At 34.0% G+C, this 27,407-nt stretch overlaps 1 protein-coding gene across 7 annotated transcripts in view; it reads left to right on the forward strand.

The window, feature by feature from the left end:
• LOC149565022 (flavin-containing monooxygenase FMO GS-OX-like 8) overlaps window positions 1-27,407 on the forward strand; it is a 124,965-nt gene that overhangs the window by 34,157 nt on the left and 63,401 nt on the right. Inside the window, exon 7 of one of the 7 annotated variants that reach the window (XM_089818557.1) lies at window positions 10,041-10,521. The exons of the other annotated variants lie outside the window; for them this stretch is intronic. Coding sequence (XP_089674683.1) covers window positions 10,041-10,124 — 84 coding nt within the window. The 3' untranslated portion in view covers window positions 10,125-10,521. Of the gene's footprint in view, window positions 1-10,040; window positions 10,522-27,407 lie in introns of those variants that run through there. 7 annotated transcript variants of the gene reach the window in all.

Here is a 27,407-nt window from a genome sequence, read left to right on the forward strand (position 1 = left end):
TAGTACCAACTTACCTACTTAGTTAATTCAAGGAGGTTTAGATAGTTATAGACATAATTACAAAGGCTTAGTAACTTTATTCTTTGGTGGTTCATACTTGATTTTCATATACTAATTATAATTCTATTGGAAGTAAGTCTTCTTTATAGTTATGGAATGTGACCATCCTAGCAATTAATATATTGCCATAACCCCTTATCATATTGTAGCAATAATCTTAGGAAGTTGGTCTGATTCCATAATTCAATCTCATTATTCATCTTTCATCCTATTGGTAAGTCTTCATTGTTGAGAATAGATTGAGGGAGATTGTTGAAGAAGGAGATTGTTGAGTGATGCAAGTATGATCAATATGCTTCAATAATTGTTTTGTCACTGTTGTCAAATCTACTAGTTTTTGGTAAGAAAACTACTTATATGATTTAAGTACTATCACTTATTTGATTGATAAAGAGGATTTCATTAAAAGATATAACAATAGCACCTAGAGGAAAGGTTGAGTTATGATATGTAAAGGAGTATAAGAATCAATTAAGACATTGATAACATGATGTATTGATAATCTACATAAGGTTACAAAGGCTGGTTATAATAAGAAAATATAGACGAACAAGTTTTAAAAAGTTTGTTTGCCAAGCTTGATCGAGTGAATAATAGGTGCTGAGAAAAGTTAGTGCAAGCCAAGCAGAAAATTAGTTTGAGCTAAGTAAAAGTTTATTTCAGTATATATCAAAAAAAATAGTTGATGCCTTTTAAAGTTTAGTTGATGTCAAGCATCAATAATCTTGAGTTCATGCTAAGTGATTCCACTGAGGATCTCGAGAAACACAGTGTGTGCTAAGCATCAAATGCAAGTTAATGTTGAGTGACTGCATTATTTAAAAGATCACGAATTCAATGAATTTGAGCCAACACGTTTTTTTTCTTGGATTGTGTGAACTAGAAGGAAGATAAGATTGATGAGATAATGGTACAAAATTTAAGGTAAACCATTTTTAGGAAAATTCAAAGAGGATTCAAGAAGAAGTTTCTAGAAGAGATATGAAATATGGGTTAGATTCATTGAATCCTACCAAATTTTTCCTAACCCTAAATTGGACGATGGAGAATGGATGGAAAAAAGGTCTTAATTTCCTATTTATAGAAATGGCTGGTTAGAAGCAAGGGTTTTCATGGGTGAGAACCTAAGGAAGAAAAGAAGTCAAGGGCTTTGGTTCATCAACTAACCTAAGAGAAGAGTTTGTATTGGCATGTTAAGTAATAATGCTTAAGAGTATGAATGCTTGAAGGGCGATCAAGCTATCAAGGCTGAAATGTGTGAGGGCTAATAAGAAAAGAGGATTGAAATAGAGATCTATAATTTGCAAATGAAGTTATAAGTTGTTATCAGATCAAGCCTTATTGTTACTCTCTAATAATTGTATTAGTCTAGGGTAAATCCTTTAGATTAAGGTTAACCTAATAGTCATTTGTAAATCCTTTAACCAGGTGAAATTCCAAGTGAATGGTCTAAATTCCTCTAACAAGGCTCACTCCTAATAGGGTGATTGAAATCCTTTAACAGGGTTGGCCTTTCACAGGGCATCACTTCAGAAGAGTGAAAAAGGGTAGAATGTTACTGGTGGTTTTTTCCAAATTGGGTTTCCACATAAATCATTGTGTCAAATGTGTTGCTAAATCTATTATGTTTCATGTTTACATTTCTAAAAATTAATTTGACAATAACTTACAAGTTTAAGAGATTGCATAATCTTATGGATGCATGCATGATGATAAATGTTTTATGGGTTTATTAAGCTATGAAAACTTTTATTTATACATCTGGACCTTGGATTACTGATTGAACCCCACCCCCTCCCAATTATTCTACAATATTCCAACATTCATTTTGCAGATTTCTTTAAAAAAATTAGAATATTTTCCTTAATTTTGGCCTTGAGATCCTTTTATTTATCAGAAAAATCTCTAGTTGTGAGCCCTAGGTAGAAGAGAAAAACCATTGTTATACTTTACCCTAGGTCTCTTCTATTTCTTCATTACTTTCTCCTTTTTTTATCGGTCCCCTTCTTCTTTTAAGTTACACCCGTTCAGTTAGGATCAATCACTTTAAGTCATGACCCCACATTTTCCTTTGTTCTATTCATAAATTTTCCCACATTATCCTAAGTCTAAGTGTTTTCATTGGGTCCCCTTTTAGGTATCTAAAGACTAAAGATCTGATGGCCCACATTGCATCTCATCTTTGTTGACTCACCATAGTGAAGACATAGAAGAAGACAAGACCAAAGTAGGAAGTAATAAGGGAAAAATCAATGGTTTGCCTGTGTTCACTATTCTAACCCAAGCTCATAGCAAAGAAGTGGGATCATGATGCATGTCACAAAGAACCCCATATTTTAAAACCATAATGAAGGAGATCAATGGCTCGTGTTTAGTCACATTTTTGACACTTTCTATGGCCACTACACACGATGATGGCATGTGGAACCTAATAGAGTCTAGTTTTTGGTGGGACTTGTGCATTGTCAACAAGGACCTAGGATAAGATTGGGCCATGTAGTTTCTTACAATTTTTGGTTTTGTGTTTTTTATTACACAAAAAAAATGGTAAGGATAATCAGATGGCTCATGTGCTCTCACAAAAGCTCTTGAATTCGTAGTGATTAAACAAGATTGTGCCATGTGTCTCATCTCTAGAAAAAATTTCTCACCTTGTTTAACTAGGGGACTGAGCATGTGTGTTAAATGAACAAACCTCATTTAATCACGTTGTCCATCTAAATTGTTGGATGCTATTTTCTTTCAAAAGAAGATTTATGGCCCATGTTGCTTTGCTTGAATAACATAGGAAGTTTGGGATGGAGCGAGATACTGATGCATGGTATTATTTTGAGGGCAACACTGATAGTGGGACACAATGAATCAATGAGACCTGAGCACTAATTGGTCCACATCTGCAAAGTGTTAGAGGGGCCCATAAGCACAAAGAAAGTGAGGGATCTGGCATTAGATAAATCTATGGTCCACATTGCTCACAAGCCTATGGGATTTTATTTGAGATAAAGCACAATGGTGTCACATGTCCCACTCAATGTTGGAGGATTTTAAGTGATGGTTTATGCATGAGGAAATTTCTATGGCCAAGATTTAATCTTGACAAAATTATGGTCATCCATCAGCTCAAATAGAGATTAGAAGATCAATGGTATGCCTATCATCTCAAGGAAAAGGAAGTTATATAGTGATTGAGAGAGATGATGACATGTGTCCTACTCATCTTGGCTTCAAAGACTTTTCAATGATTGCTAGTGTGGATAATGTTTTTGTTCTTATTAGCTAGAAGCTGCGCCCAAGGGGAGACATGGAATGTCAACAAAAGTCAAAGAGAAATCAAAATCATTTGATATGCTAGAAGGACTTCATCCATGGTTGAAATTCAAAATCAAAGAAATAAAATGGAGAATATTGCAAATTCAAATTTTGTAAACATTGTATCACATGAATTGGTGGCATAAATATTGTAATAAAGAAGGCCCTCCTCATAAATTGATAGACTCTTCGATTTCATGCATCAAATTCAAAAATTTTAATCTATAGAGTGATCAAGTTGCTGAATTTATCATTTTACAAGAAATTTGAAGAAGATAACTTCAAGTAAATCACAAGTAAAAATCAACTCTATTTTTTTCCCTTCTCTATAAAGAAAGAACTAGATAAAATGATAGGTAATCTTTTGTAAAGATTTAGAGCCCTAGCTTAGAAAAGATTGTAAGGAAAAACCCTAGGTCTTATAATAAAATAGATTATACAAAAAATGCCTCCCAAAAAATACTCTAGTAAATTTGAGTAAGATGATAGGAAATTGGAAGATGACTTCCTTGAGTAGTTGCCCTATTCTAAGGAGGGTAAAGAGGCAACTAGATTCTTGAGAACCTTAGGAAATGAAACCTACCTTGTTTGAAAGATAGGTTCAAGAGCATTGCTAGCACTCATATGCAAACCAAGGTTTTGAAAATTTTTAGATGGTGGTATAGCTAGGAAAATCTAGGGAGTCCACTTAGTAATGTATGGTAGCATGATTTAGGGAAATTGGTTGTCCCTATTGTGTTCTTAGACATTGACCTACTTCTTGAGCTAGTAGAAAGGTATGATCCCATAACCCATGAGATCAGAGATTTGGATGGGAATATCCTCCTCAAAGTTTATGTAGAGTCCATCAAGAAGGCCTTCAAATTACATTCAGTTGGTGAAGTAACTGAAAGAGTTGACTTCAAAATGCTTAATGAAGCCTTTGATAAGGTAGGGGCTAATAGATAGAAAAAATTAGTAATGTCCTTTGTCAAGGAGGTAGATGGCATAAAGTTATCACATTTGGCTATTTCACACAATATAGGAAATTGTAAGCATTACAATGATGCCTTTGTGAATACAAACTCAACCTTATATCAAGTTATAGGATTGACAAACAATAGGAAATTAGTAAGTCTACATTGGGGATGTGTTTTGGATTGCACAAGGATGGAGAAGCAGTAATTTTTTATTTCCTAAGGTATCTAGAGAACAATATCAATGAAGCATTAGTAGTTTTGAAAATAGGGAAATCTTCAAATTTTAGATTGTTCTCATTGTTAATGCATTTGATTATTTTCCATAATAAGGATTATTTTGCACAATATATGGATTTTGAGTTTGAAAGAGATGGTGAACCATTTCCAATTCAATTGTGGACTACCACCTTATCTTCTAATTAGAAAGGATCAAATTTCATTATTTTTAAAAATGAATTTGGATCAGTATTGAGGAAGAAAATCTTGAAGAGTGTGTGCAATTTCCCTCAAGCCTTAAAAATATTTCTAAGGCCAATTGATTGTGGTGTTAGATAAAAGATGTGTCATTGGTGGGGAGATATATACTTCTATGAGCACACAATAGTTATCAAAATATATGGTTTTTGAGGAAGACCAAATATGTTTCCTAGGTATGTCCCTTTGAGGGTAGGATTCTTGGAGGTCATCAGAAAAATTGCAATGTTGCAAGATACTGATTTCCCACCTAAAAAGGCCAAAAATGAACTTTCTTCCCTAACCTCACCTTATTCCATCACTTTGCAATCATGAAGGAAGGCAAAGATCAATTGGCTCATGCATTAAGACCATACAATATGGATGTTAGTTCTAAAAGGTTAAATGAAATTGATGGCTTTTATGCAAGATTTATATGAGAAATCAATATGAACCCCAGAGGTGCACATGGATTTGATTTTTCTAAGGATATTATGTGAAATGATGAGGATTCAAAATCTTAGTAGAGGAAAAATATTGGGTGGCATATTTTTCAAGATATAGTAAGTGAATTCCATGAAGAAGACCCCAGCTATGACCCTCTCTCAAATTGCAAGAGTTTAGAGTAGAGATTGAGGATAATTTTCAACAATTCCATAGAGATATATGGAACATTGAATTAAAAGTTAGGGAAGAGAGAGAAGGAAAATCCCATAGTTGTAGACAATGAAGTGAGTCTCAATGATTTATTGTAGTTGACTGATATAGTCCTAAAGGAGAAGAGGGGACAAAAGAGGGCTAGAGAGGAGACACCAACCCCTGCTATTGAGACAAGTCAAGAACCTAAAATTCAAATTGGTTTAAGGATATGCTAGAGAAGGAGATTGTGAGAGAAACCTATTGATCCAAATATAGTTGAATTCCCAAGTATGCAAGCAATCACAATAGAAGATCCTGAGAGGAGATCTCTATCTCCTAAGTCTTTGAATCCACATCATGTTGCTCCTCATGCCATAGAATCTTGTGTTGAAGATGTGTCTCAAGGAAAGGAGGTGCAAGACCAAGGAGAGAATCATGTCAAAGAGAAGGAACAAATTAAATAGATGGAGGAACCAAGGGGATTGATTTTTACCTATGACAATGATGATGATGAAGGATATCTATATACCCCTAAAGAGTTGCTAAGTGGTGCAAATCCACATATTCCCACAACCACTATTTCTAACATCCCCATATAGGAAATAAAAGGGATTGTCCCTAGGGAATTGAAAAATGAGGCTTGTGATGTGAATGTTGATGAATTTGTGAAATTAGTAGCCTTTGAACAATTATCGTGGCAACACTATAGAGAAGATTTTCTAAAAAGTGTTGAAGAAGAAAGGAAGTAGAAACCAGATGTTGACCTTGATGATTTGAAACAAGAGATAAAAGGTGAAATTATGATTACATTTGATAAAATCATTCTAGAAGAAAGGAGGTAGGTAGTTGAGCAAACATGGGTCCAAATGGCACCTAATCTCAAAATTATTGATGCTTGTAAGAATTTTCCTTAGGGAAAAATTCACCCAAGAACTAAGAACTCAAACACAAGCACAACTATTGATTAGAAAGAGTATGATCAAAATATCGATATGTATTCAATTAAATATGAAGGAAAGTACACTAGGAGTGCCTATATATAAAGGCCTCTTAGATGCATCCATAATACCTAAGAATTAGCTACATGATAAGTCATACAACCAAACACGTGTCCACTAGATATGGGTTATCCTCCATTAAGCACAGAAGTAAGTGCGATGATGAGAGGATAAGTCTAGAATGGTGTAGCATGCAAATTTATGTTTTAGATGCCATGTGATAAAGAGGGAGTGTGAATAACTATGTTTTCTACATGACAACTCAGTGAATGATGCAAACTCTAGTTTTGTAGACATCATGTGTTGAATTAGAGTTGTGTACTTCTATGTTGTCAACATGACAACTCATAAAGGTACACAAACTCCTAAGTGTCTCACAAAATAAAATAATAAAAATAATGCATTAACCTAATTAAACTTAAGTAAGTGTAAATAGTAAATATGTATTTACACCAACAATGCCATTGCATTCAATTCTATCATGAAAAACATGAGACTGAAAAGACCGCATTTAAAGGGGTTAGAAGATATGTCAAGTGGTACATACTATAGTAAATATTTAAATGCCTTGGAAACATGGAATATTACTACATTTGGATCAGGTAGAGGAAATGAAATAGGTAGTAGAGTTAGAGGAAATATCATTATACAAAGGGTGAAGGATGCTAAGGTTTTTTATTCAACCATGAGCCTACAAGAGCTAGTTTCTTATCTTCATGGTGTTGCCCTTGACAAAGAGAAAATATATGAAGATTACAAGAAAAATACATACATGCCTTTTCTGCTTATGAGAAAAGGAAAAAACATACAATTGACATGAAAAACAAAACAAATTTGTTAGAATGGAGAATATATGAGTTAGAAGATGTCAAAGTCCCTAGTGTTGTTGAGCTATCTATTAGAAATCAAGAAGAGCCACTAGACAGATGAGAATCATACCATTATCTCAACAAGGTTAGTTACAAAAAACCAAAATTAAGAGAAGCAAAAAGAATGATGCACTAATAAAAGAAGTGGTAGATTTGAAGGTGCAATTATAAAGTAGTAAAGATAATAGAGAAGTACTTGTTAGAACTATATTGATAATGCTACATGAGAAGATAGAAAGAAAATTATTTAATCTCTATGAAGCATGTAAGATATTATACTTAGAAATCAACAAGATGGAAGATGAAAAAACTTTGGTTAAACCCACCTATTAGAAATGGATTACCCAAGTAGAAAAAAATGAAGGTGAAATTATGTGCATGTTGAGATAATGGGTGTTGTACACATTACATAATATTATTATATTGTATCATTTTATTTTATTATATAATGTTGCACCTAGATGGATGTACAAAATGTAAAGATTCCCATGGGATATATTTGATGAGTTGTATTGTAACATTGTGATAATATTTCATGTAATTATTTAATATTGGGGAAAAGAATTAAATTTCCAATATTAAATGTGGGGTCAATGGGTTAGGTAGCACATGGTTTTAGCATATGGTTTGTGTAATACCACTTAGTGGTTTTGTGGGAATTACTACTATATAAGCAGCCACAACAGTAGTTGTTGGTGTGAAAAAATAGAAGGCAAAAAGGGAAAGATTTGAGCGGGACAAGGCTTGACAAGTTAGCCAAGGGAGAATTTGTGAATGTTGGAAGCATGACATGGGATGTGTGGATTCATGCTTTTTTACATGAATTGCTTGGTTATGGCTATGGATTTGAAGGCTTCTATGGTTGTATTGCAATGGTATTTTTGCTAAATAATATACAATGATGGATGATTTTGGAGGCTAGGTTTTTTCCTCATTGAGGGTTTCCTAGGGTATATCTTGTATCACAATTTTGTAAGTATGTTGTCTATTCTCTTGCATGTGGATTTCAATTGCATATTTATTTTAGATCTATTATGTGTTATGTGGAAATGATTATTTTCTTTCTTGCAAGTTTCCTTACAAGTGTTATCAAAGCTATGGTTTTCTTATTGTAACCCTAGATTAAATCCATGAGAATGCATAAGTGGATAAAAGAAAGAGAAAGATATGTGAGTTATTTATTAAAAATATGAGGGTTTTAGGTTTGTTGTTATGATACAATATTGATAGATTTTGGGAATGTGAAATTGTTGGACAAAAGGGTTTTTTGGATGTTTAATTTAAATGAGGCTTTTAAGGGGATCTTGCAGAAATGACCTCCTAGATAAAAACAAACCTCACCATTGGATCCATGTCGATGTTTTCATAAATTTTGATATATAATATGCCCTAGTATGATCATGTTTATAGGAAATTAAAGAGTTGTTTAGTTTTAGCCCGTGATGGCCATCAAATTTAATCCCATCAAAATTTTCATCACAAAAAAAATATATAGTGAAAATGGTAAAACGACTGTCTTGGTAAAATGACCATAACTTTCTCTCAAGATATCAAATTTGAGACTTCTAATAGGGGTTGGAAAGCTAATTCAAAGCACTACAATTTGGTGTAGGTTTGAGTTTGTGATTTTAAAATTTTTTTAGGTTTTAAGAGCCTAAAATTTAGATGTTATTTATTTTAAGCATAAATTAGGGCATAACTTGGGCATATAGAGTCAGATTTTGGACTTCAAGTAATCAATGTAAATTTATTGGAGAGATCTATATATTGGTTCAAATTTGGTGTAGGCATGGTTTATTTGGTGATATATTGATTAGAAAAGTTTATGATATATATTGACTGTGGTAACATTGTGAGTTTATGACATTATATGTTTGGAGATTTAAGATTTGATGTCATTGTATACTTAGTTCATATTTTGGATTGGTCTTATGATGATATAATTATTAGTGTTTGGTTTGGATATGCATGATGACTTGTTGGATCTACAAGTTTTGTAGTGTTGTAAGTGGTCTATACTTATAGGTTATATTTGTAGCTTGGTTATGGGTTATCTTTGCCCATTGATCTTTCATTATTGATGCATATTTAGATTGGTGGCTTGTATTTGGATTGTTTATGCCCTAAGTCACATAATTTTCTTATTTTCCTTTACGTAGAAGGGATGAGATGTTGTTACTAGGTATAATCATGGTGGAGGATTAAGGTTGACTATTTTATGTTGACACATTAGACATATTGGGAATCAAGTGCTTGGTTCATGGATGTGATCATGGAGCCATAGATTTGTGCATGGCATGACTAGATATATAGGTACATCCTTGATGTTCATTGGTTTGGATTCTTGATTTGGTTATGGTGGTATATCTTCTTGGTTGAGGATCGTGGTTATTTAGTTTCTTTTGAAGAGCTCATGATGTGCACTTTGAGTTCTTTGATAGTTTGATGCCTTGGTTGATTCTCATGGTTAGAGGATGGTTTTTCATCATGATGTCATGGGTAGCTTGCATACACGATTTAGTGGGAGCTTGTGCCAATGATGGGGTGATAGTGTAGGATTAGTTCTTGGTTTGGTTTGTATCTTCTTGGGTTTGGATATCTTGGTTTCAATTGGTAATGACGCTTTGGTTGTATGAGTGTAGACCTGGAGGATCTTCATGTAGGAGATGGATTTATATGATGCCATAGATGATTGGGTACCATGGTTGAGTGGGATTTTTTTTGGTATTGATATATTTATTGAGTCTTTGCAGATGTTGGAGGTTTTTCTTAGATCCTATTGCTGCAAAAGCATCTTGGACATTGCATGGTGCGCTTGTTATCTTCATGGTGTGTGAAGATGGTTAGATCTTGAGGAATCATGGGGTTTCTTGGTTATCTTCATGGTGTGTGTAGATGGTTCTTCATGGTATGTGGAGATGGTTTTCTTCATGTTGTGTGGAGATGGTTGCATCTTGAGGACTAATGGGGTTCTTAGTAAAGTTGTAGTTTATGCTTACATTTGACATGTTATCCTTGGTGTTAGGAGAGTTTCATTTTTATGTCATGGTATACTCTTGATACATGTTTAGAGTTTTGACATTTTATAGTATGTTCATATGGAGCATGTTATCTCTTTGATTGAGATGGTTCAGATCATGTTTTCATATTTATGTTCCTGAGGCCATGGTTAGAACTTTGACATTGATCTTGGTTAGTTGCTTGGTATTGAGTACATTGATAATTTTCTAGACACTTCATGATATATTTCTATGTTGCATTTGGAGTTGGCATGGATTGATTGGTTACAAGTGCTCATGGATACTTATAAATGATGGTGATGTTAATTTCTCTTGGATTAGAGAAGTATTTGTTAGGATGGTTGATGGTTTTAGCAGGAAGTTTGAGGGGCATTCACCTAATTTGGACTTGAGAGGATATTGATCTTAGATGAGTCTTGGTTGGAGACTTGGATATCTTAATGAGCATTCTCATTCCCCACTCTTAGTCTACTTTGTGGTTTGCTACTTGAAAGGTATAGCCCATTGTTTCTCTTAGGTGCATTATGTTTATGCTTCTCTTTCATGGATGTGGATCTTGAGCTATGGTACATGAGTTAGTTCTAAAGGGTTCATTTGAGAGATGGTATAGCATTTATTATCTCTATTTTCATATGTTTTTATGCTGGTTGAGTTTGGGAGATGATTTTATATTGGGCATATTCCTTGGATTAGTAATGGTTTATGAGTTTGGTCTTCTTGTGAGAGGCTTACATTCATAATTAGTTATATGGTATGGTTTGAGTGTTGTTGAGGCTTCTTGTTGGGGTTTTATGAAGGAGATCATACTTGCATAGTTTAAATCTATAGGTGTGTGTAGAAGGACATGATATTGTATATGCGAAAACTTAACTTGTCAGGAGCATGCGTAAACAAGAAAATGTTAGTTGTAACATCTGTTTATGAAAGATTAGAAACAAATGGAAACACAACTAAAATCAACTTGAGTTTAACAACTTATGCAACCAAAAATTCAAAGTCCTCACATAACCTCAAATCAGCTCAACAAGGGCCCATAAGAGGCCTTATTGGTGTGCTTAAGTGTGAGGGATGTAGATGTGCTCTCCCAAACACAACTATTGAATCCTTTGATGATGAAAATGCAATATGTAATGAATCTATGCTAAGCATGTGTGTGAAATACCTTCAAGAAATGGCTATAAGTAAGCCACCCTCAAAGTATTCCATGGATATGGAGGTGAATGGAATGTAATGAAGAAGGAAACCTACAACATCATACTACCATGAAACTAATACAAAAGCTAGAAATCTAAGTAATGCAAACAAATACCAAAGGTTAGTTCCTCAAAGAATTCCATGGATATGGAGGTGAAAGGAATACATTGAAGAAAGAAACCTACAACATCATAATACCATGAAAATAATAAAAAAGCTAGAAATCTAAGTAATGCAAACAACTACCAAAGGTTAGTTCTAAGCATAAAATCTATAAAAAGATCTTGAACTATAGTAGCATGATAACAATGCATATTGAGGAGATGGTTCTCTAAAATCTCTAAGCATAAACTAGCATGATAAAAATGAAAATAAAAATGATTGATCTAATGCTATACTAGCATGATAACAATGCATATGGAAGATATTGATCCTTTTCTCTTGAGATAAGGGCTCTATTTATAGATTTTAGGGAGACTTTGACGAGGTGGCAAGGGAAATGATAAAGAAAGAGAGATAGTGGGTTCAATTTAAAATTGAAGGTAATGGGGGACATGTCATAGTGGAGGAATAAAAAAATGAGGAGAGTGGAAGACATGTCATAGTGGAGGAATAAAGAAATGAGGAGAGTGGAAGACATGTCATAGTGGAAGAATAAATAATGAAGTGAGTGGGAGACATGGAGGAGTGAGGGATTAAAGAATGAGGTGAGTGGAAGGCATGTCATAGTGGAGGAAGAAAGAAATGAGGAGAGTGGAAGAAATGTCATAGTGGAGGAATAAAGAATGAGGTGAGTGGGAGACATGGAGGATAAATGAATTAAAAATTCATTTTGAGGGCTAGATGGATAAGGGGGGAATAAATGATCTTTCAAAAATCATTTATCAAATTTGATGGAGGATGGATTATGGTTAAGATTAATTTAGATTATTCTTAATTAGGTTTAAGAAACTTAAGCATATGGAGGATTCAAATAAATTAAATTTATTTAAAAGGGAACATATGATGTCACTATGCATTAAATGAATTTAACACATTATAGGGGAGTATTTGAATTAAACTCAAAATACATTAGGGAAGTGAACTTATTTAATTAAGTAAAATCAATTAAATAAGTAGAAGAATATGAAAAAATACAATTAATTAATTAATAATTAATCATAATGTCAAAGGAGATATTAAATTAATTAATTTAGTGTTTTATGACAATTTTAGGTGTCTACATTTTGCCCCTCTTTGATGTATTGTCAGGATGATGTTGCATCAAAGGAAAAGAAAATATAGATTTCTCCAGTGAGGAAAGGAGTGAGAAGAGTCATGCCATAGCTACAACAAGGGAGGAGGGTGCCCCCTTGAGGAAATGGTGTGAAAAAGGAAAACATTTGTTTGCCCCATTTTCTCAAAAATAGACATGGGAAGGAAAAGGAAAAGACTTAAATAGGACCCTTGTCTCAAACAAAAAATCACAATGAAGCCCTAGTCTACATGAAACCTAACTATATGAATGTATGTGATTTAGTTGTGTTCATATAGGAGAGCATACCCTAGTTTCATATTGCAAAAGGAGCAATGCACCAAATGCTATAGTACCATAGATGACAAGGTTCCTTTGTGTGGACTAGACTCTCAACACAATAGATGTAGGTTTCAAAGTGAGGATGGAATAAATGACATGTACACATTGGAGAGGTCTGGGCACACCCAAATTATTTTGAAGGAATTTGGTGGTAAGTATGCTAACCCATTGCCCCTAGTGAGCAATGCATAATCATAACTCAAAACCAACATAGATGTGCTAAAGAATCATGAAAATAGATCATAATGCAAAATGACAAGTGTAATTAGGTAAATTGTTCAAATGATACAAACATATTGAAGATTGAGGCACACTTGAGAAGCTATCACTAATACACAAAGATAAAATCTACAAAAGGACCTCATGACCAAGTAGTCATTCAGTCCATAGTTCTTACCATGAACCAGATTTTGATAGTGAAAGTTGATGTTAAGCCTGTGTAGGAAGGATACATCCTGTAAGGAAAAAATTGATTGGTTGATTGAAATTGATTGTTTGATTGAGTTGTTTATGATTAAATTGATGGCAATTGTGTGAATGGAACAAAGTTCTCAAATTTCTTAGTCACAATGTGAATTTGTGTAAGCTTTGTTTGCAATCACTATTTTGATAAACTCAGTGTGATGGAGTGAAGCTTAGTGTCATGAGAAAATAGAAGAGTGTGGATAAGATATGTTAAGGTGATGGATCAATGTAATTGAATGAGTTGAATTATTGTGATAAGATTGAAATTGATTTGGATGAAATGATTAAAAGGGAATAAGATTAGATTAGAGGATAAATGAATTTATTGAATTGATGAAAATGACAAGATTTGGACCTCTGACAAGGGAGATCCAAGGAATGGTAAATGGAGGTGAAGGGTGGGGATTTCTATAAAATGGGGGACTAAAGGATCTGGTATAGGATAATGGGGCACTGAGGACCATGTTTCAAAGGAGTTACCAAAAATGCCCCATACTAAGGATAGGAAAATGGAAGGGAAAATGGAAAGAAAGGATGCATAAACATGGAAGGATGGTGTGAAGGTTAGTGCATGGAGGAAGTAAATGTATGTGTTCTTCCAAAGCATGTATAAATAGCTTATTTTTGTGCCTCTGGTAGTGATCATGAGCATAGACATGAAAGGGAAATGAATAAGGGATATGGGTGGGAGGGTATGAATATGATAGGGATAATGATATGAAGGATATGGATGAAAAGTGGAACATGAAATGGAGGAAAGGCATGAGATAATCAAGACCAAAGACACATGGAATGGGAATGGAAGCATGTAGGATTATGTATGGAGGATAGAGGATATGAAAATGAAAGGGACTAATGGGATGCAAGATTGGATAGACTATCAAGATCAAGATATGTGAATAGATGGGAGTATGTAGGATAATGTATGGATAAGACACAAGGGAGTAGCATATGGATGGATGAAAGGTAAAGGATAGTCAAGATCAAAGATGGACAAGGAGGATGGAGGATAAATGGAAATATGGAAGATATGCAAGGTAGTATAATATAGATGGAGCTTGCCCCTAGTGTAGAGTGCAATTGAAAGAGGGAAAGTGAATGGATGGATAAGCAGAAGTGGAAGGGAGGACTCAAGCATCAATATACATGGATGATATCCCTTGATATTTATTTATCCATTTGTTTTATTAAGGAATTATTATTATTATTTTCCCATAGATGTTGGTAGGAAGGGAAAAAGAAGGATGAAATGGATTGGGAAATGAAGGTCAAAGGTCTTATGGCAAAGTTTAGATTAAGGGGGTGGAGTGATTTGGAGGAAGATTGGGTTGATGGATGCTAGGTTGGAAGACTTGTGAATGAGTATATGAAGGAGATGGAAAGATCATCATTGGTATACACCTTGAAGGGTGATGGAAGTGTGGAAACTTTGGGGTATAGGGACCCAAAATGGATGAAGGAGATGAATTTAGGATGGTGGATTTGGGTACATAAGGACCCAAAATGGATTTGGAAAATGGAAGTTTGGATGATTTATGAATGAGGGAAGCCCTTGGATTAGCTGAATTGGATGCCATGTTATTTTCTTTGAGAATCATTGCCACTTTAAGTAGCTTTGGAATCCACATAATTTTTGCATTTTTTATTTTCAGCCTTTGTGGCCTTCTGATTTCTTCTTTCTTTTGGATTACATTTTTCTTTTCTTGAACATGTCATTTAGAGGGTAGATGTTGATCCTTGGATTTTTGTGGATATTTGGATTTATTCACTTTATCTTTGAAGTACAATTTTCTTCCATTGGTCATGCTGCAACTGCCTAAGGAAAAATGGGATGGAGAGCTTATGGATGTGCACATGGGAATGCATTCAAGGATATGTGACTTTGTTGATCTTTATGAGGAGCATGAGGGAATGAAGTGGAATAATTGGATATGATGTATGGAGGCATGTATGGACCCAAGATGGATGAAAGAAATGAAGGATTCAAATTTGGAACATAAGGACCTAAAATGGATGGAAATGAGGAAGGAATGAGAATATGGATATAAGAGCCCAAAATGGACTCGGAATATGGATGATGGGAATACTTAGGTTTGAAGGGAGGAATTTTAGATTTGGAATGGTTGGAAGGTGTACCAACATCTTGAGACATTATTTCTTTAATGGGACACTTATTATTTTCAATACTAGGTGCAAGTCCATGTATATGGGGTTCATGAATGGATTGGATAGGTGTGGTGAGATCTAGTGGAGGATCAATATCATGAGAGGAATTGTGAGGTATAATAGGATCATGAGATGGATTGGGATCATGAAATGCATATGAAGGGGTACTTTGATCTTGACATAAAGGAGGATCATATAGTGGAATGAAAAGAATTATGGGATCATCTAGTGGGATAGGATCATATAATGGAGTGGATGGATTGGAATTATGAAGTGAAATATTTTTATCTTGATAGGGAGGAGAGATAGTGGATTCTATAGAAGGAATATTTTCAGTGGGTGGAGAATCTATCAATGCTAACTCTTGAGATGAAAGGTAAATATTAGATGGGACATTTTGATCTTGATAGGGAGGAGAGCTAGTAGATTCTATAGAAGGAACATCTTCATGAGATAGAGAATCTATAACTACTAACTCTTGAGATGGAGGGTAATCTGTAATGTGTGTGATAGAGGGAATGCTTTGATCTTTCTTAGAAAGGGGATCATGAAGTGGACTAAGTGGAATAAATGGATTTTAAGGGATAAGGGAATCATGAGATGGACTAAGAGGGATAAATGGATCTTGAGGGATAATGGAATAATGAGATGGAGAAATGCTTGAATCTAGAGGAGAAGAGGAATCTATACTGACATGCTTTGGAGGAAGATCTTAAACTGGAATTGGGTATATCACTTTAGGTGATTGGATCACTTTATTTTTAGTTTTGTATTTAGCCATGGTTTATAATGAGAGAAACCTATTACAAGGTGGGTATGATGTTGATTTTGTAGGATTAGGATTGTGTGGAGGTTGAGGTATGGGATGATGGCATTGGACATTAACCTGAAAGTATGGGGGATTACATGGAGGATTTGGGTTGGATGGGACATGAGGATTATGGTCTTGGAAACATGGGTGAAGAGGAAATATGTCTTGAAAGATAAATTTTGGCTTTTGACTTGCTAGGCTCAAGATAGAATTCTTGAGCTCAATAATTTCTTTGGCAATGACAATTTTGTTTAAGGATTTGTGTGGGCTATGAATGGAATGTTAGGATAAACCACGGATAGAAATAAAAAATATATGCAAATATAATCAATAACAAAAAATAATAGATCACATAGAAATGAACACAAGGCACCAAGATTTAACGTGGTTCACCCAATCCCTGGGCTGCATCCACCAAACAGCAAGTCCGATCTTATTATAATCCAGTGATTACAACTGATTACAATCCGTAATCCCTTACAGCTCAATACCACTGCAAGAAGTAATTTTGCATCATGACATAATGAAAATACCTAACCCTAAACCATTTTATACAAGTATTTTATTCATTTTAGGGTTACAACATGTCAGCCATATGTCGGCCATAATATGTCAACTATCATGTCGGCCATGGCCCCGAACCCCACTATTTATGAAGTATGCATAGTACTTTCCTGATCAGTCACCAAAATCTAACATGGAATTGTATGTGGTTGAAGGATAATGAGGAGGATTTCCCTTGTCAAAGGTAGAAGAATAATGAGTGTAAGTTGGATTAGAATTAGGTATGTAGTTTTGAGGATTGAGTTGATATGTGTGTTGCATGGGAGGTATGACTCCATATTGCCGTTGAAGATTGTCAACCATTTGATTAAGCCAATTCATATCCATTGAGATTGAATGAGGAGTGGTGAGAGATTTGATGAGAAATGAAATATGAACTTGAGACTAGGAGAAATTTTGGACTTTTTTTTAATTTTATTTGGATTGGATTTGATTTGATATTGATTGCATTTGACTTGATTTGATTTGATATTGGATGAAGGTTTGAGATAACCTTGATAAGATTTGGGTCCTTCAAGATAATTGGGATTAAAGTCCAAGGATTATGATGGTGCTCCTAAGTCCAAAGGATTTTATGAAAATTGAATTAGAAGAATATGTGAATAGATGAAATTAGAAAGATTGACTTTGGATGAAGATTTAAAAGGATTGAATTAGGAATTAATTAGAAAAGAATGAATTCATCAAGGGATTGGATTGAGAATCATGAGGATGAATCATTGGATGAGGGAATTGCATCTTGATGTGGATTATGAATCATGACTAGAATGAAGGTTATATATTTTGATTGAATGATTAAGACAATGAGGAATCATTTGAATGATTAGAGATAATTAAGATTTTGAGGAATGATTTGAATGGTTAAGAAAAGAGATGTATGATGGTGATGAATTTAATGGATAGAAGAAGTGATATGCAAAACAAGAGCTTCTATTTGCTATTTTTGTTTTAATTTTTTTTTGGATTTTGAACTTTTTATGATGTTTTTGGATTTTGAACTTTTGTGATGTTTTTGGATTTTGAACTTTTACAATGTTTTTGGATTTTTGAAATACAACATGCAAAGCATACAATGAAATATATACAAGATAAGCTGAGATGATGTGTCCCCATCAAATGGGGAGGTTTTGAAAATTTGAGTACGTCAAACACACCAACAATCCTATAAGGTTTTGACTAGGATATACAAGCTCGGCTAGGGGTGTCCTTGATATACACAAAGTATGTAAGGCCCAAATCTATAGATGAAAGGAAATAATGCCACATAGCCAAGAGGAGACGGTAAACCAAATCTCCACCTTCATTTCCCAAAGGTATGACATTCTTTGGAGCTTAGCCAAGAGTGATAAAATTTTGCTTCATAGAGAGGTGTCTTTTGATTCACCTCCCAATATTTATACTTTGCCAGAATGCTAGAGTTGAGGTCATCCCAAGGGGTGATGAAATCCCCAAGTAGGCCTCCTAAAAAGTAAAACAAGGCCACTTATTTCTTGTGGACTCAAGATTGCTCAAAAGAATGAGAGGAGTGAATATGTAAGTAGTCTTGGGTTTAAAATACACTTGTTCTTTCTCAATGGAGCTTTAGGTTTTATAATATATTTGAAGATAGTCATGTTTATAGCATGCAATGTTCTTTCCAACTTGACAATGTCATCAACATAATAAAAATTGAGAGTTTGTCAACATAAGTAAATAGTGCGGCATCAACATAAGAAAATTCATTGAGGAAAGAGTCAATTATGTTATGCATTCAAGATTAAGTGAGTGTTTGTTTTAAGCACCAAATTGAAATTTTCATTGCAATATTCTTTGATCCTTAGGCATTTCAGATTGTGTTGAAATATTCATTTCATGAAAACTAAAATTCAATTTCCTTAGGGTATCCAAGATTGTGTTGAAACATTCATTTCATGAAAAAGTTTAAATTTCCTTAGGGCATTCAAGATTGTGTTGAAACATTCATTCCATTGAAAAGTTCAATTTACTTAAGGCATTCAAGATTGTGTTTTAACAACATTCATCCAAATGAAAGGTTTTGTTCAATTGATTATGCATTCAAGATTGGATTTTCTTGTTTTATGTTTATCCATTCAAGAGTGTGTTTGATTTGTCTAATTAAGTGCAACATGCATTCAAAGACAAGTGTTTAAGCATTCAAGTTCATTCCAAAACAAATTTAAGAAAAAAATTGCAAGAAATATAGAAAGAGTTAATTTGAACTCCTACACCTAATTTTAGAAATTGAATCTAACAAAATGATCTATAGATCATGATAGAGGGCTGAATCAGCTTTCTGATGCATTTTGAATCATCCCAAGCGGAGCTTGTATGCAAAAGTTATAGACATTTTAGTAATAGTGCTTCTTGATGATTTGCAAAGAGGAATGAGGCTAAGTTAAGCCCCTAAATGGATAGCCCCAGGGCCCCACATGACCACAGGCTAGAAGAAAGGTATTGAAAGTTTAACATATCCCTTGGTCATCCATATGACAAAAGATACTCAAAAATACATTAGATGATTAGTTTGAACCCATGAAGTGGGTCCCACCAAGTGTGCCAAATTGTATATGCAAAAACCTAACTTGTTGGGAGCACCCGTAAACAAGAAAATGTTAGTTGTAACATGTGCATATGAAAGATTAGAAACAAATGGAGATACAACTAAAATCAACTTGATTTTAACAACTTATACAACCACAAAGGAAAAGTCCTCACATAACCTCAAATTAGCTCAACAAGGGCACTGATAAGAGGCCTTGTTGGTGTGCTTAAGTGTGAGGGATGTAGATGTGCTCTCCCAAATACAACTATTGAATCCCTTGATGATGAAAATGCAATATGTAATAAATCTATGCTAAGCATGTGTGTGAAATACCTTCAAGAAATGACTATAAGTAAGCCACCCTCAAAGGATTCCATGGATATAGAGGTCAATGGAATGCAATGAAGAAATAAAATTACAACATCATACTACCATGAAACTAATGCAAAATCTAGAAATCTAAGTAAGGAAAAAAACTACCAAAGGTTAGTTCTAAGCACTAAATCTCTAAAAAGCTCTAGAACTATACTAGCATGATAACAATACATATGGAAGATATTGATCCTTTTGGCTAGAGACAAGGGCTCTATTTATAGATTTTAGGGAGACCTGAGGAGGTGGCAAGGAAAATGATAAAGAAAGGGAGATAGTGGGTTCGATTTAAAATTGAAGGTAATGGGGGACATGTCATAGTGGAGGAATAAATAAATGAGGAGAGTGGAAGACATGTCATAGTGGAGGAATAAAGAATGAGGTGAGTGAGAGACATGGAGGAGTGGGGGATTAAAAAATGAGGTGAGTGGAAGACATGTCATAGTGGAGGAATAAAGAATGAGATGAGTGGGAGACATGGAGGAATGGGGGATTAAATAATGAGGTGAGTGGAAGACATGTCATAGTGGAGGAATAAAGAATGAGATGAGTGGGAGACATGGAGGAGTGGGTGATTAAAGAATGAGGTGAGTGGAAGACATGTTAGTGGAGGAATAAAGAAATGAGGAGAGTGGAAGACATTTCATAGTGGAGGAATAAAGAATGAGGTGAGTGGGAGACATGGAGGATAAATGAATTAAAAATTCATTTTGAGGGCTAGATGGATAAAGGGGGGATAAATGATTTTCAAAAATCATTTATTAAATTTGATGGAGGATGGATTAGGTTTAAGATTAATTTAGATTAATTTTAATTATGTTTAAGAAACTTAAGCATGCAGAGGATTTAAATAAATTGAATTTATTTAAAGGAAACATATGATGTCACTATGCATTAAATAAATTTACCACATCAGAGGGGAGTATTTGAATTAAATTTAAAATACATTAGGGAAGTAAACTTATTTAATTAATTAAAATAAATTAAATAAGTAGTAGAATATGATAAAATATGATTAATTAAATAATTAATCATAATGTCAAAAGAGATATTAAATTAATTAGTATAGTGTTTTAGGACAATTTTAGGTGTCTACAGATACAGGTTATGATTTACATAGTTTCTCTTTGGTCTTGGTTATCTTCTTGGATGTTTAGTTCTGGTTACATTGGATTTGAGATTGGTTAGAGATTGTGATCACTGGTTTGTTCTCATGTATGTCATGTGAGGGATGACATGGTTATTCCTTTATCTTTTTTCTCTATTGGTTGTGGAGAACTTGGGAGAGAATTGGAGATTGGTTATGAGAGTTGTTCTTGCAGGTTATTGGTTTATGTGTTGTGGATGTCCTTAAGACTACATGGATTCACTTTTTTAAGATGTTGTGAGTGAATTGGTTATAGATTTGACATTATATTTTGTAGTGGGAGATTCTTGGTATATATGTGGTAGGTATTGCTTTTTAGCTTGTGATTATAGGTTACATATTGGATATGTTGATGATGTGAGATTCACTCGGTATACCTTAGGAGGTATGGATAGTTGGATGGGTTTGGCACTTGCTATGGGTGCAATTTTAGCTATGGATATTTGAAAACTATAGATACATGTGATTACCTTTGGATCAAGTTTTTGTGCTTGGAAAATTAGTTGGTATAGGATTTTATGATCTTCTAATGTGACAAGTTGGGTGGCTTCTATGTATGTTTGGTGGTAGTGGCATAATAGGAGGTGAGATTATTCATGTTTGAGATGCTGGATACTTTGATTTTTTTGTGGGTACCAAGATGGAGAACTTCATGTACTTTGATCCATGATGGTTGATGTGCTAGGAGGGACTATTCCCTTGTTCATTTATGTAGCTATAGATTGACCCTATGCAATGTATACAACAAGTGGGAGATTGTTGAGATAATGGGTGTTGTGGACATTGCATAATATTGTTATATTGTATTATTTTATTTTATTATGTATTGTTGCACCTAGATGAACATGCAACATGTAAATATTTCCATGGGATATATTTGATGAGTTGTATTGTAACATTGTGATAATATTTCATTTAATTATTTACTATTGGGGAAAAGAATTAAATTTTCAATATTAAATGTGGGGTCAATAGGTTAGGTAGCACATAGTTTTAGAACATGGTTTATGTAATACCACTTGTTGGTTCTGTGAGAATTCTACTATATAGGCATCCACAAAGGTAGTTGTTGGTGTGAAAAAATAGAAGGTAAAAATGGAAAGAGTCAAGCAGGACAAGGCCCTATAGGTTGGCCAAGGGAGAATTTGGGAAGGTTGGAATCATGGCATGGGATGTGTGGATTCATGTTTGTTCACATGGATTGCTTGGTTGTGGCTATGGATTTTAAGGCTACCATGGTTGTATTGAAATGGTATTTTTACTAAATAATATGTGGTGATGGATGCTTTTGGAGCTGGGTTTTTCCCTTACTACGGGTTTCCCAAGGAATATCTTGTGTCACAATTTTGTGGGTATGTTTTCTATTCTCTTGCATGTGGATTTCAATTGCATATTTATTTTAGATCTATTATGTTTTATGTGGAAATGGTTATTTTATTTCTTTCAAGTTTCCTTACAGTGAAAGAATAGACCCCAACACTTCACAAAATGCTATGCCAACTGCCAAAATTGTCAAATCTTTAAAGAATTTATCAACATTGCTAGAATATATTGAAAATAGATTGATGGAGTTAAAAGATGCCATATAAAACTACTAGGACACCTTCGTCCCACCATTTCTAGAGATGAGTATGAATATAAAATAATTACTACATAGAAATCAGAGGCTATTACTGAGGTAGGTAATATGGTGAAAGTTATAGCAAAGGATATGAACATGGGACTTTTTTAGGAATGTATATCCAAATTGTCAAAGTCTAGCACCTTTTGTGAGAATTTTGTGAAGGAGGTTACTTGAGCTACAATAAAGTACAACTCCTACAAATAGATGGTAGATTAGATCTTCGAACATGCATGACCAACAGATGAAGAATATCATGAATGGGTAAAGAAATATGACCTAATGATGATTCAAATCATGACAACCCACCAGAGTAACAACTATTGAACTTAGTTTTATTATTCACAAGGAATACTCTATATAAAGATGGTTGTATCTTGCTTGTCACATCAGGATAGTTTGTAATTTTGGAAACTGTTGGTATAATAATGTAAGTCACATGTTTTAGTTGCATTTCTTTTGAATTTTATTTCAATTTATGCTTTACTAATAATCTCATGGATTATGTAAATGCTCAATGTGGGTTGAGATAATTATTGGTTATCATAAGAAGATTTTGATAAGAATAAGATTTCTCATTGAGTATTGATTTCTTTTCACAAAGTGTAGAGATAGATTTGGTAAGTAAATATTAGTTTTCTATGAGTTGGTAGCCTAATGGATAAAGCACTGGTCATTATCAAAGTGGATATATCTTGGAAATTCATATGGTGTATCAATTTATAAATCAATCTTATTTTCATTTTGTTGAAAGCCTAAAAGTGAGCCTCTACTTGATTCATGAAGTCTTGGAGTTTAATAGATTAGCTATTTGTCACCTTTTTGATAATCCTAGAATTAGAAGAAAATAAGGCAGTTATTTGTTATATTCATATTCGTATTACAATTTGAAAATTGGAGAGAGAAAGTGAATTCCTAAGTAAACCCACTTGAATCTTGCAGAGTTCAAAGTGGAGAAGACATTACAGAGTCTTGCCAGTCAGTCCTTTTAATTTATTTTTCAGAATACCCATTATGGTTTTTAGCTAACTCCTATGTATTCTTAGCTTTTAAAAAGGTTTTTAAAATTCTCTCAAATCAAAAGCCAACACATCTAATCTGATCACATTATCATATTCTAATCTAATCATATTTATCATTCTACCCAAATCCTAATCCGGTAGTCCATATATCCCTTATCAAAAATCAATAACCCATTAGTCATCCACTTAACATTCAACATATATCTTTTAAATTTCATTTATTTTCACTTTATATCTTCATCCATATTATCTTTTAATTCAAATTCTGATGAAATATTCCACTTTTTATTGAGCAACATCATAATCTTTGGAATTTAATCCTAGTTCTCTTGATTGACCTATATCCAACCATAGTCAAGATCAAATAGAATCAAACGTCACTTTGACACCTTTGTCAATAGTTCCATAAAAAATATTACGCTGAAATATTTATCAAATTTCTATAAATATCCTCATCCTTATCAAATATGTTCTAAGTTAATCTATTTTCTTCATAATATTGTTCTTCTTATGTAGTTAATTTAATTAATCATATCTTAATTTTTTCTTGAGATCATTAGTCTATCTCCAAGTATAACAAAGATTAGTATCCCATATCCAATTTTTAGTAGAAAATGAGAGAGAAGAAGACCTAGTTTGAGGAAAAGATCCCCCCATCAGAGAGATTAGAGAATTCAAGTGACTCCCCTTGGTGAAATACATCGTACCCCCAAGAGATCTCACAAATAAACATACATGATCTCAATAAAAAATTTGGTTAAGATGTCTCCAACTTGCTCTGATATAAGACAATATAGGAAAACAATTTTGTGCTCTTGTTTCAACTCTATAATGAAGTGCATATGAACCTAAATATGTTTTGTCTATTGATGTTGAACTAGATGTTTTGAGATCTCAATAGAAATCTGATTATCACAATGAATGATTGTGGGTCATGGAATGTGATGTAGGAGCATCAAGCTTGAATTTTGGTGGAGTTATGATTTTCATGGTTATGGATGTGTTGGAGACACATTGGAGAACCTTTCCTCATGATTTCTTAGATATTGGATGGATTGAGTTGAAATTTGAGTTGTTTTTACCTTGCTACTGGAATTGTATTTTCTAGTTTCTAGGTTCCTATTTCAAGGAAAGTAACTAATTATTCATAATGAATGGGAGGCTACAATTTTTAAGAATTAAAGAGAGCCTAGAATAATATATATGATCCAAGGAAAAAGTTCTAATTCTTTATAATTTTGGAGATACAACAATTCTCCTGGAGTATCGATTTATGGAAGTTTTGCATGATAGTTTTCTGTGCGCGAGTTTCAGGTTGGATGCGCACTTATCCTTGGTGAATCAAAATTTGCAAATTTAAGGGGTTGTAGTGGAAAAAAATTTCTACCTTTGACTTGAAGCTCAAGTTCTAATTCAATAAGAACTAGGAGATATTGTGGACCTAAAGTTCTACCTTTGGTTTGAAGCTTGAGTTCTAATTCAATTGGTGCTAGGAGATATCGTGATTTTTCCCAAATATCAATTTCTAGATAGTTAATTTATATTGGAGGCCAAGTTGTGGCTCTTTAAGTACTTAATGTTATTTTTTGGCATTCTAGGTTGACTTGTGGCAAATATTGGTATAAGTAGGGGTTGTGGTGAAGTCTTTTTGTGATTATCCATCTTGGAGAAGAGGAGGTGGTAGAGGAGTTAATTTTGAGAAGAGGTAGTGGTTGGGATTTGGGAAACAAGGAGATCACTTGGTGTACCTAAGGGTACAAATGTGAATTTTTTTGGTGTTCTTATCTAGTTGTGTATCTGGACTAACTAGTTTTTGGGTTGGATCTTGAGGGATCTTGCAAGAACTGTTATTGTAATTGCTTTGTATTTGGCTATAACTAGGAAGGCCTTACATCTCGCCATATTGCATGTAATCAATTATTATATGAATAAAGAGTTGTGATTGGTATTAGATCTTGCATTATTGCTTCTTTTTATTGTGTTTCCACTATGTGGTTATATAGCTAGGGTCTAGGATATCTCTTTTAGGGATACTCCTATCTTGCACTGCATTAGATGGTATCAAAGTGAAGGTCATTCCTGAGCATGTAGATAGATCATTGAAGTTGAGGTAGTTTGCACCAAGACTTGGGTTGGAGAAGTAGATCAAAGTTGATCTTAATCTATTGGTGGATTTTCTTTCTAGAGTCCTAGAACTCTTGGTTGTGAGGTGATAGATTGTGGTTCTAACTTGTAATTGCAGAGGGCTTCTAGATGGATCGATGTATGTGAAGATGAAAGACTGATCTTGTTGAGGCATGATCGTAGAGAGTTTTTGGATTGTAGATCTATGGTCTTGGACTTGTGATGTGGTTCTTGATTTTTCATGTGAGGTGGTAGGTTGCAATCTAACTTGCAAACAATTCAAGGTTGTCACAAGGAGCATGGGAAGGATTTTTTATAGAGGGTTTGTGAATATCTTGAAAGATGGATCTAAGAGGATTGGACCTTGAGATGATTGCAAATCTCTGTGATGTGTTGGAAAAGAGGTTTTGTAAGATATTTTCTTGAGTTGAAGGTAGTTTGGTTAATCAAGCTAAGGAGGTGATTATTTAGTTTGAAACTAGTTTGACTAATTGAGATGGATAGGATGAGGAAGGAATTTTTTAGATGTTTTTACAACTAGAGTCTACTGATCTAGAAGAGTCGTTTGGCCTGTTGAAAGACTAGTTCATGAGAGAAGATGGCATGATAAGGTCAAGGTGGAAGAGGTTAGTTTTGTTGATCAGTTTGTGAAGTCTAATACAGAATTTGTAGAGTTGTTGGAGGTTATTTCTAAAGATATTCCTAACCTTGTTGATGCTAGGATTGACATTGGTTTCATAGTCAATTAGTTGGGTCTGACATGGAAATTATAGAGCACTTGGTCATGGATGATCTGGTTGCTATCAATGATGAGTTGTGTGTTGTAGAGCATCTTGTTGTAAGCAATGAGATTGTGGAGATTTCTAATTATGAGGATTTTCATAAGGTTGTTGATATGGATCTAAATTCATATGTTGTTTCTAAGATGATTGAGGGTATAGATGTTTCCATTGATGTGGAGTTTGATGTTGCTAGTGTGGATTCACTAGTTGCTAATTTGGTTTTGGATCTACATGATACTACAGATCTGTATGTTCCTAATTTTCCTATGGTTGACATGGCTAAGAATTTACATGTTCTTCTTATTGGGGATTTGAATCTAAATGCTACTTTTGATATGTAGTTTTTTGCTATTGGTGTGGATTCACTAGTTGCTAATGTGGATGAGGATTTGTTGATGAAACATTATGTTTAGTTTGTTCTTGGGTGTGAGCATGCTGATTGGGTTGCTGATATGTATTTGATTCTAATGTTTTAGTCGATGAACCATAGATGGTTTATTTTTAGATTTTTTCTATTGACTTTGATGAAGTGGAAGCCTTTGATAAAGATAAAGTTGGTTGCAGATCTTTCTTTGGGCATCAAAGTATGGGACATACTTTTCTATTTACTTAGGGAGTCTGATGCAAGGAGCATCAAGCTTGGATTTTTGTGGATTTATTATTTTCATGGTTTGGTATTTGTTGGAGACAAATTGGAGAACCTTTCCTCATGAT

Source organism: Cupressus sempervirens, chromosome 3 (genome assembly GCF_028749045.1).
Source record: "Cupressus sempervirens isolate cs-2001-9-10 chromosome 3, ASM2874904v1, whole genome shotgun sequence".
Classification (NCBI taxonomy): Eukaryota; Viridiplantae; Streptophyta; class Pinopsida; order Cupressales; family Cupressaceae; genus Cupressus; species Cupressus sempervirens.